The 12,348-nt window shown below is 37.6% G+C and overlaps 1 protein-coding gene across 2 annotated transcripts in view; it reads right to left on the reverse strand.

The window, feature by feature from the left end:
• Window positions 1-4,734: 4,734 nt before the first annotated feature.
• Window positions 4,735-12,348, reverse strand: part of LOC107286539 (core histone macro-H2A.1) — a 41,142-nt gene continuing 33,528 nt past the window's right edge. For both annotated transcript variants that reach the window (XM_015814927.1, XM_015814926.1), the window contains exons 7-9: window positions 9,010-9,099; window positions 8,074-8,248; window positions 4,735-5,422 (exon numbers count right to left, since the gene is read on the reverse strand). In XM_015814927.1, the coding sequence (XP_015670413.1) occupies window positions 5,257-5,422; window positions 8,074-8,248; window positions 9,010-9,099 (431 nt within the window). In that variant the 3' untranslated portion in view covers window positions 4,735-5,256. The remainder of the gene's footprint in view (window positions 5,423-8,073; window positions 8,249-9,009; window positions 9,100-12,348) is intronic.

The raw sequence follows: 12,348 nt of genomic DNA on the forward strand, positions 1-12,348 counted from the left end.
GTATGAGAATTATGCTGAATCCATTAGTCTCTCCAGTTAATAGGTGTTAAGAATGCCACCCTTCATTAATTTCCACAAGAGCGGCCATAAACAAATCTAAACTCTGTCGGCCTTGTGTAAGGCAACTTGAGCATATTGCAAGTTTTTTTTAACTAGGTGGCCCCGGGTGTTTCTGTGAACTGTCATTCTTCTACAGTACAAAGCCCAATGCAAATCTGCTCTCCTACAGAAACTGTGGCAACATCTTGATTTCTTTTGCACTGAACCTGCTTTATCTGACATAGGGTAAGAGTTAAAAATAGGAGTGGCCAAAAATAAGTACACCTTAGTTTGAGTTTCATTTGTTTTGTTTGTTTGATAAATTTATATAGTCACCCATCTCACATATCCTTTTGGGGGCAGTGTACAAAATTAAAGCAGTGAATTGAAGCCACATTTTACAAATGGTGAAAAGGAGGAGGTAACCCCACAATTTCTACCGTGAATGTTCGTCCCACGGCTTCACATTCATTGTATTTGTGATCCCTAAAGACAAGTATTGGTGCAAACTGGTGGAAGCCCACTCCTGAGAGCTAGACTTTCACCTTTAGTTACATATAGGTTTGGACTCAACTACATTAGCTATTGGTGTGCATGAAAGAAATAGCACAGGCATCTCTCTGTTAGAGATAGAACGCCATACAAGTATCTTGACATATTTTGTAGGTATTTTTTAACTTCAGCCAAATGTCTGCTTCAAAAACGGCTTGAGAGTTCTCAATATGCTCATAGTCATTGTAACTGGAGAAATACACATATGTATCAAGAATTTATTCAGGTTGAAGGATATTATAAACTGTATTTTGTTCTTTATTGCATTTGAATTGTGCAATGAGGCTGGGCTGAAGGAAGAACATTTGCTTTTCATTTACTGGCTGAAAATGATGTAAGACGGCATCCAGTCATTTCACAATTCTGACACCCAATATTATAGTTTCAAATTCTCACACCCACAGCATTTTCTTCACAAATAGCATATAAGGCATCTAATTCTCCATTTGTGTTTGGGAGATTGCAAATATAATGTTCATCGGAAAGCTACTGACAAACTAAATTTGGCCTCTTACAGGAAATATTCCAAAGAAGTAATGGATGTTTTCCAGATTCTTACAATCCCTCTAGTGACATCTAGTGGACATTAGAGGATCAAATACAAGCACATATATAACATGCTAGCAGATTTATGCTAGATTATTATTTGTTTAACAATCCTCTACTTTTAAATAGATTTTTAACATATAATGACATTTTGACTATTAAAAATAGTGATATAATTAAAATCTCAATTAATGATAAACTATTCTATTACATGGGAAAACTTTCACAATAGTGTAACATAGCCAAAATTAAAAGGTAATTTAAGAGGCAGTTTAAAAGGAAACAAGACCTGGTTATGGCCAGGGAATGTGTCAACTCGTGAGGTGGCTCCATTATCATCAGCAGCCGTTCATCTATTCCTTTCTTGTTTCCGCTTTTATAGTTTTTTAAATATTATATAATGGTTTTAAGTAATGATTGCTTTATATTAATAGAAATTGATTTATTGGATTGTTGTACATAGCCCAGAGTCACTTTCTGTGAGATGGGCGGCTATATAAATTTAATAAATTGTTATGAATTATTTTTGAGGTAAGAGAACCTGGCCCACTCTGAACATTAGTGTTTTCTTGTCAAAACAATGGCACTATGTATCCCAGAGTCACTTTGTGTGAGATGGGCGGCTATATAAATTTAATAAATTGTTATGAATTATTTTTGAGGTAAGAGAACCTGGCCCACTCTGAACATTAGTGTTTTCTTGTCAAAACAATGGCACTATGTATCCCAGAGTCACTTTGTGTGAGATGGGCGACTATATAAATTTAATAAATTGTTATGAATTATTTTTGAGGTAAGAGAACCTGGCCCACTCTGAACATTAGTGTTTTCTTGTCAAAACAATGGCACTATGTATCCTGTCATTAAGTCTAATAGGCTAGGCTGGCTAAAGATTGTATGAGCCATAGATCTCCAGTTCTGATCTATGGGCTGGATCCAGTTTTTAAGCAGCTCCCCTGACTTGAATATTTATTTTAATTAGCCATGTGTCTGAGGATTGGAGCCATAATTGCTCATATAGGAGAAAACTGCCAACAAGCAAAGTTAGACCAATTTGATCTACTCAATTCAATCATTCTAAACAGAAAAAGGCTGGATTCCATTCCATATTGTTTTTATTGATTTTTCTGAATTTTGAAATATGTAGGCATCAAATAAATTCAGGCCAACTGACTCCCAAATGGCTTCAATTGCTAATATATTGATAATATTAATACCATTGAGAACATTTTGAATAACAGGCTATAATTTTGTAATAATAAAAACAAATGCTTATTTGTGAGAATACTGGATGCTAGGGACAAATATTAGGATACCACTATTACCCTTGGAATCAGGATCTCATCTAATGGGCTCTTCTTTTAGAATTCCACTAGCCAAAGAACTCTTTGGAAGCAACAGACAGAAAAAAACAGAAGAAAAGTGGTCTCACTTTGTATGTGTCTGTAAGAAAGACGAAAGAAGAAAGAAAGAAAGAAAGAAAGAAAGAAAGATATAGATAGATAGATAGATAGATAGATAGATAGATAGATAGATAGATAGATAGATAGATGATGGCCATAATCACATGATCAAAACTTTTGCCCCTTTTTATATGTGTCACACGTGCATTATCCTGGCAGGATTGAAAATGTGATTACTCAGCAGAAACTTCCATTGTTTCCATAAGCTATGAAAATTAATATGAGTATTTTACTGAAATATAACTTATCACTCGGTCATTGCTTGGTAACATCCAAACAGACTGCTTCATTTTTAACTAAAGATAAAGGCAGTTTCCCCTGTCTAGTCATGTCTGACTCTAGGGGGCAATGCTCATCTCAGTTTCTTAGCCAAGGGAGCCAGCCATCTTTGTCTGAAGATCCCAAATATGCTTTTTTCCCATGGTAACTGGACTTTCTTGTTTTTTCTTTGAAGACGTTTCGCTTCTCATCCAAGAAGCTTCTTCAGCTCTGACTAGATGGTGAGGAGTGGAAGGATTTATATAGCTTGCAGACAGATGGTCATTTGCATTCCTTTAGAGTCGTTGAAACACAGGTAAACCTCAAAAATGATTTCAACAACTCTCTAAAGGAAGGCAAATGACCATCTGTCTGCAAGCAATATAAATCCTTCCACTCCCCACCATCCAGTCAGAGCTGAAGAAGCTTCTTGGATGAGAAGCGAAACATCTTCAAAGAAAAACAAGAAAGTCCAGTTGCCTCTTGAAAAAGCATCTTTGGGATAAATATGACCTGGATGACTGAGAATATCAATATTATTATTATTATTTATTTATTATTATTTATTGAATTTATATACCGCCCTATCTCCCTTACGGGACTCAGGGCGGTGAACAGGCGATAATAAAAACCACGATAAATATACACAAATTTCTGTTCTAAAATCAAATTAAATAACAGGCCTGCTCTAAAAATACCCCATGCAAAACCCCCACTAAAACATAATCAAACTATAGACTTTGTCTGAAGACATTTCCGTGGTCATGTGGCCAGCATGACTATACACCGAGGAGATAATAGAATAGAATAGAATAGAATAGAATAATAATAATAATAAAGTTGGAAGGCACCTTGTAGATCTTCTAGTCCAGCCCCCTGCTCAAGCAGAACATATACCATCTCAGACAAGTGACTGTCTAGTCCAGTGATGGCGAACCTTTTAGAGACCAAGTGCCCAAAAACCGCCTCCGCCCCCCTCCCGCCCTGCCTGCTCCGCCCCCGCCTGCCCCCTGCCCCGCCCGCCCGCAGGGCCCACACACCACCTCCATGGCCCACCGCAGATCGCCCAAGCAGCCCTACAGTGCCACGCCCTCCGCCCACACCCCGCAACATCTGCACGCTATGGGGCGTGAGGGCGGAATCTTGTCTCTGCTGCCCCGCTATGTCCTTGGCTGTGCTGCTCCGTGTGGGCCACATCCGGGGGCGACTCTCCTCCAGGGGGGCTGCTGGTGAGGAGGTGACTGCAGGGGGAGGTGGGGCTGGGGCGACGGCGCGTGTGCCCACAGAGAGGGCTCTGAATGCCTCCTCTGGCACATAGGTTCACCACCACTGGTCTAGTCTCTTCTTAAAAACATCCAGTGATGGAGCGCCCACGATTTCTGAAGGCAAGCTGTTCCACTGGTTAATTGTTAATTGTCCTCACTGTTAGGAACTTTCTCTTTAATTCCAGGTTGCTTCTCTCTTTGATCAGTTTCCAACCATTGTTTCCAACCATTATTGGAGAATAATTTGACCCCCTCTTCTTTGTGGCAGCCTCTCAAATACTAGAATACTGCTATCATGCCACCCCTATTTCATCTTTTCTTTAGACTAGTCAAACCCAAGTCCTGCAGCCATTCTTCATATGTTTTAGTCTCCAGGCCTTGCTGTTGGAATGCTGTTACTTCCTCATCAAAGTGGTACCTATTTATCTACTTGCATATGCATGCTATCCAACTACTAGGTGGGCAGGAGCTGAGGCAAGTAATGGGAGCTCACTCCATCGTGTGGTGCTTGGGTCTCAAGCTGACACGCTCTGCATCTTTAACTGTTGAGACATTGCTCCACCTACCATTTTTACCTAAGACTTACAAATCATTAATTCAGACGACATCAAGACCATTTCAAACCTTTTACTAAATCAATTCACACAAATTCCAAATTGCAAATATAATTAAGGTCAACAGGGTACTTTTCTCCTTGGATTCATCATTAAGACATGAAATAAACACAAAATAGATATGTAGCATTTTTTTCTTCTTTAAAAAGATGAGAAAGGAATGCCACCTGATAAAAGCACCACAACACTGTTACAAAATAGGGTCTGCCGGTTTCTTCTTTCACAAATAAAAAAACTATGGACTGCTAACAACTTTCCAATCAATGCATAATTCATTAAAATAAAACTATAAAATCTCCTAGATTACACTAAATTCAGACAATGCCTGGAATACAGGGCATTAAACAGCAGTAATGTCAACTATCAGTGCCAACATAAAATATTTTTAAAAGTAAAAAAAAAGCCCATCTGTATTCCCTAGATGAATGAACTTTCAAAATAAGGGGCTCTCTGTTTTACAATGAGGAATTTAAGGAGAGGGGTCTGGGCAAAGAGGCAAGTATCGTTTGCTTTCTAGGCTTAGTTGGCATCTAACTTGGCCATTTCTTGCACATAAATCCCTATACTCTCACTATCAAAGAGAACAAAATAGACTGTCTTGATTGAAGAGGACATCGTTGATACAAAATAGCTGGAGATGGCTTTCAGGATCAGCTGAGCAGCAGTCTGCTTTGGGAAACCATTCCTATTCACAGAATTTTGGAGAGAAAAGATAATTAAAATTTGTTTAAAAAAAGTTGAAAGATGCATAGGAATCTCAATATATGTTTAAAGAAATGTCACAAAATCCTAATGAGGCTTGCAACAAAATGTGGTTTCCTAGTACGAAGGAATTTTATAATGATGTTTATAATGAATTCCTGTATCTACATGCTTGGGAGTACAACCACTGAAATCTCTCTCCTTCTCCCCCCCCTCTCTCTCTGTGTGCGTGTATGTGTATATATATATATGCAGAAGCTTGAAGGAGGAATATATGGGATGAGATTCAAAAGCAAATGAGGGAGACCCTGGTTCTTTTTCCACTTATCTGAAGAGCAGAGACAAAAACAGAAAGCAGGAATTAATGGCAGCTCTTTCCTTCTTGACAAGCCCCATCTTCTCTTTGTAGACTGATTTCTTAAACCACCATGGCTTGTTAAGCAGTCATTGCTAATAACTAAGCATAAGCTATGGAAGAGCTTGTAAAAGTTGGACTCAGTTGAGCTTAGGCAGCAATATATAATCAGTGGATCCCTAGAAATTTATTGTCAACCCCCCCTCCAAACCTACTCCAAATGTCCTGAATGAATATTAATTTTTAATGTGACAGAATGGGAAATATTACAAATTAAACTTTAATTAATTGTATTTAATGTCATGTTAAATTGAACATGTGCGTTAATTTGAAACAAGTTATTATCGTTTTGCTGGATTTATGTTTGTGGTTGCTGGGTCTACAGTATGTCCTTATCCTCTTGACCTAAAAATGTTGTGTACCGCTATGCTACAGTAATGTTGAACTTATGGTTGGAAACAACTCACATAAGTTTTTTCATATTTTCAGGGAATGCCTAATTAACCAAGTGATTGCAAATCCTAAGAAACAAGCAGTGAACAAAGGGGATTCTTGATCAGTTCCAATAACAACAGTTGAATAATGCAAGCTTTTAAAGGACTTTGAAGATATGCTCTGAAGTCTACATTTAAACAACCGTACTTGTTACTTTAGAGAAGAGTATATAGAACTTTGAACTTTTAAAATGCCATTCTACAAATTTGGTTAGCTGAAATCAGACATTGTAGAACATCTGGCATAACAATTATATATTGCCCATTGTGCCTCCTCCCCCTTTCCCTCTTTTCTTGAAATACACATACTTATAATGAATCACCCCGTGTAAACTCATGTTTTATCCATAAAATTGGACAGAACTGTTTATATAGATTTAACGAGTAATGTCTGCTTGACAGATGTCTGTCCTGGAACAGCTGTGGACATGTGTTGGGACTGAGAGAAAATGCTGCTCTTAAAAAACTTTTTTATGTTTTAAGATTTTTATTTACCATTCTTCAGATTTGTTGAACTGAACTGACAAGATGAGTATGCTATTCTTTAAAGGGACACATTTTCACTTGGAATGTCAATCTGATTCCATACTATTAAACTTCCCTCTATATTGTATACATACACAGCCCCACACAAGATAACTTTATCATATAGTAAACATTTTTTTCATGTTGTAATTAATATTTAAAATATTAAGACATTCCTATTCCTGATTATTTGGGACAATTCCTTAAAATATAACACTTTCAGAGATGAGAGAGAGAAAACTCCATTCATCAAGGAAACAGTATAACATTGTTTTATAAACATTTTACCTACAAAAATGTTTTTCATAATATTGGCTCCTCTAACTACACCATTTCCTAACATTTAATCGTTCTAGCCATGGCTAAAATGTTACCAAGGTTATAGGTCTGACCTCACTAAAGATTGTAGACAGAAATGAATGTCATCATTATTGTTTGCACCACTAAAGATAAAAAGGGCACTGCTGAGTCACCCAGCTTAATCATTTGTCTCACTAAGTGGCCGTTCAGAAGCATGGCGAAGCAATAAGCCAATAGTAAAGAACAGTGTATAGCAGGGGTGTTAAACTGCCGGCCCACAGGCCGGTTTCATCATACCGAAGCTGCACCCACCCCACTGCCAGCAATGTAAAAAGAGTCGCAACACGTCACGTGACGTGGCGAGTTTGACCCCCGTGGTGTATAGCAAGCTGTAACATATAAACTGCAAGGATTTAATCATTGTGCAACATAGCATTTTTTGAGACACAGAAGCCAGTATAATGCAGTAACTTAGGATCATCATAGCTATGGCACATTTGTATGGATTTAGGTTTTATAGAAAAGAAATATACCTTTCAGCTCTAAGTTTGGAAATTATAAAGACTTCATCTTAAATCAATAGAAGGAAATGGTTGCTTAATATAATCCACAGTGGTTAGTAATAAGAAGCAAGCAGAACTGTCAGGGATCATACTGACACTAAATCATGGTTTACAGTAAGTAATTTATCATGCCAAAACACAAACCTTGGATTATAAACCACAATGTTGCCAAGCCACAAAAAATAATCACTTTATTGTCTAGCACAGGGGTAGTCAACCTTGGCTCTTTTATGACTCGTGGACTTCAACTCCCAGAATTCCTGAGCCAGCTCTGCTGGCTCAGGAATTCTGGGAGTTGAAGTCCACGAGTCATAAAAGAGCCAAGGTTGACTACCCCTGGTCTAGCATGTTGTGTGAATATAGATTTGGGGACAAACTGGATGAATTCCAGGTTTACCTGCCACTTCCAATGGAAGGAAATGCAATTGACTTCAGCTTCTTTTCATCTGCCAGTGCTAAGCAGTTTTTCACTGTCTTTTCCAACAACTCCTCACATTTGTCTGAACCCCAACTGGGACTATTGCAGTGGATCACGAATTTTGCAGGCAATCCATGTCCTGAACTGACAACAGCTGGTTGAGGAAAAAAATAAAGACTGTATTTAACATTTTGGAAAATACAATTGGAACAGTATAATTCAGCAATAAAGGATACATAGTTCTTTACTCCAATGGATCACCTATTCTGCATACAGAATGTGTGACTATATTTATGCCCAATACTAAATTTAGACATAACATTAAACTATAATTTGGTGCTGGGGTGGACAAACATGCCTTGTACTCTACATACTCATACTCTTTGGTTGTACTCACATGAGTTAGGTCAGTAGTGAAATACAAATTCATTACAAATTCACACCGATTTTCCCCTCAAATGGCATAATGCTTACCATTAATACTTTATAAGTAAGTAAGCTCTATGTAAGTAAGCTCTATGTACTTACTTAGTTTTTAATTTTTGATTATCTAGGATTCTATACTCCTTCAATCATTCACACTTCCACATGCAGCTGACTTGCATAAGAGTATATGCCTCTAATTTTTTTAAATTTTACAAATATAGCAGTTTGAATTAGTGTATATGCTAATAGCAATTTAAAATTGAATGTATGCATAGTTTATTTTTCCCCCCATTTCTCTTGTTTTATTATTTTCAATGTAGTGTTAATACCTTCTTATAAACCCAGGTCCGAAGGCCTTTTTGACACAATCCTCATCAATGATACGCTGAGGACTTTATGGTTATTTAACAGAATCCAAGCTAAACTGAACTGCCATCTATGGTACACATAGATAAAATGTCCCCCATTTTCCAAGGATTTAAACTGCACCTCCTGCTGTGTCCAATGGCCCGTTCTTTTTGCGAAGTTCAACAACAGCCTCCAGGAATTCTTTTCCACCCCGCTTCTCCAATGTGCTCCCTGTGCAAGAACAGAGCGGTGACTGTTCCACATCCAACAGAGCATTTATCACTTCAGGTGGCTACACATCACAGATTTCTCTGAGCAAAAAACGGGGGTGGGGGGGACTGCAAAGTAAGATCTAAACCTTTTGAGGACTGGCCCAAAAATAACAATTCCCTCTTGATTTCCGTCTTTTTAAAAATTCGCCCTCCCACGGGATTTATCCTGATGCAATTTGCAATGCCAACCAGCAGGGCAGTGACATTTCTTGCTGCTGCTTCCATAGAACCACAGTAGACATGTCTTCCGGAGAGTGGGCTAACGGCAATGAGATTTGACTCTTGTACCAACGCTTTCCCATGGAAGGCAAGGTTCCCCCTTTCTGTTACAGACTGCTTTAAAGACAAAGTTGCCATAAGAAGAACTTGAAACTCACCTCATCTTCATCCCTGACCCCAACAGGTGGCCCCCGGGAGTGTAACAGTTCTTGTGAGTGCAACTGGCTGCTTTACTTGACAACTGCCCGGCTTGTTGAACCACCTTTAACCAAGAGGAAGAGCCTCAGAAATAAGGAGATTCTCTAGGGTTCCCCCTTCCCTCCACTGAATTGCTTCACTACAGCTACGGAAGTGTAACAAATGCTGCTCGAGTTATGAAGGGAGCTGCATCATTTCCATTACTGGCTGAGGTTTGCGCAAAGGCAGTCCACCATGAACTGGTTTAGATCTTATTTTGCAGCTTCACTTTAATACAGAGAAAACAGAACGTAGCTGGAAAAGGTTCATTCCTAACGAAGCACCCAAATCACATTGCATTTGTTCTGTGATTATACAAGGAGTGAGGCAAAGAAACAGTGACAGTGAGACTGGATTAATTCTGGATTAAAGCAGTAACTTTGTAAATTGATCTCTGCAGCCTAACCATAAACATATTTACCCAGTAAGTAACTCAGGGCTTATTTCAAGAGAATTCGTGAAGATACTTAGAAACAGTGCCTCAGGTGGCAACCTTTGCCAAATTCAGCAAAGCTTACTTCCAGGTAAACATGCGTAGGGTCAGGCTTTTGATGCTTTAGAACAATATTTCCAAAATGAATTCACTCAGGGGAGGGGGCTGTAATTTCTAATGGAAGTCCACATATTATATGCTCATTGAAAAATACTTCTTAACTTGGTAGTATGCACTGAAACCAAGTATCTATAACTACTGGGAATCTATTATGCTTTATTTGATATCACAGCCTAATCTGAGAAGATATTTATTGACTTTATTTTGGCTGGCTGGGGAATTCTGGGAGTTGAATTGATAAGTTTGATACATGCATATCCTGCCTTCCTTCTATCACGGACCCATTTTATCATTAAGGAGGGTCCCAAGTGTTTTCTTCTCCAAGCATGGACTAGATCCACATATCCTCAGTTCCTGGAAAACTGATCTTGGAAGTAGCAAAATCAAGTAATTGAAAGAAAAGAATATAAATGACTCACACATTTTTTTAAATATTAATTGTTAGTCCACAGTCTATAAACTGTGGCTCCTGATCTTTTATTTATCTGTTCCACAGGAGTTATACTGCTGAACTACAGGTAGGAAACTCCAGATCAAGAGATTCACTCCACAGTAACCTTGCAGGCGAGATGGGCGGCATAAAAATTTAATAAATAAATAAACAGACTCTTGATTTTCAAACAATTTTTGCAGTAGTAATAGTAAATAGAAATGAGGACTGTCTGTCATATGGTAAGGCATATGTTTTGCATGTAAAAGCTTTCATGCTTTTCCCTAATATCTGAAAAGACAGGGAGAGCCTAAGATTTGACATGTGTGAAACTGCTGACACTCACTGCACAGAACTCTAAATGAAAATGGACTGTCTCAAGCTACGTTGACTCAGTGTCAAGAAACTTGACAGAAATGTTTATGGGAACAGTGACCATTAGGAAGTGATCACAATGGCTATAAAGGAACTGTGTACTGTAACTTCCTCAAAGGTAACTGAAAATAACTCCTTGAAAGATGCTATACTGGCCAAATGCAAACATTCAGCAGGAATCAGTTCTGAAAGCCTGCAATGATTTTAAAGAAAATATATTTTGACTTTTCTTTTGCTACTTTAAAATGGGAAGCTTGCTGATTGGAGGAATGTAGACAGGGCTTTTATTAATTTCCTATGGCAATTTTTATACACATGATTTGCCACTTAAGGCTGGGCTGACAAGGTCTTTTAAATTATTACTCAAAAATCTTCCTGAGTCTATATTTTTATACAAGTTTAAAAACTATGAGCATTTGTTTTTAATATTGATGGATATATAGTTGTATTGTAGAAGTATTAACTTGTATTTAAGGAATGAAATGCTGTCTCCATTTTACATTAGAAGGGCGGAGTGTCTTTCTGTTTTCATCATGCTCTGCAGCTTTCAGCTGAGTGGCTCTTTGCTCAACGCAAGCATAAATATATGTGTTACTCCCATAGAATAATGTCACTATTTCATGCTGTCAAAGCAGGCATTGGTATAATGGTGACAACAGCAGATGCCTATAAAATTTGTGAAATATTTCCCCAACATACACTGCGGTTAGAAAGGTCTATATAGAAATAAAAGTTAATCATTTGAAGCTAAGCATTTATGCAGTTCTATTCTTTCTTCCAGCAGCCACAGGCAATTAGAAGACCATATGTTACTGAATGAAACAATTCGGGTCTTCTTCTCCCAAATCAAACATTGTTACTCAAACACATATTTCTATTTTTAGAAATTATGGGTTCTGTAAGTCAAAATAAAGGATATAATATATATGTAATTTTTTCCATTGATTTCAATGGAAATAAGCATCACCAAGGTAGAATGGATCAAATGATTACTTTAAAATGTATATGGTTTCTGATCTATGATATTCCATGTGAAATTCTGCACAAAACTTAGTTTTGGCCATGTTTCCTATGTCCTTACAATATGCAGGAAAAAAAAATAGGTGGGGAACTGGATATGGCAGCTTAATGAAAATGTACATGGTTCTCAAAATTGCAAATTTGTTATTGATAAATTATAGGGATAAAACTTTTCCAAATGTAACCAAAGTTATATTCTTTATATTGTCTGAAGAATCAGGTACTTATAGTACTTTACTACAGAGATTCTTTAAGACAATCTTATGTTTTGCGACCTTATATCGAAAATGTATATAGAAATACAATGTGGCCTTTGAGCTTTATGATGGACTTTTATTTTTAAATTTTTTATTTGCCTCACTGAAATGGTGTCC

The sequence above is a fragment of the Protobothrops mucrosquamatus genome, unplaced genomic scaffold, assembly GCF_001527695.2.
Source record: "Protobothrops mucrosquamatus isolate PMUCROS unplaced genomic scaffold, P.Mucros_1.0 scaffold296, whole genome shotgun sequence".
Taxonomy (NCBI): Eukaryota; Metazoa; Chordata; class Lepidosauria; order Squamata; family Viperidae; genus Protobothrops; species Protobothrops mucrosquamatus.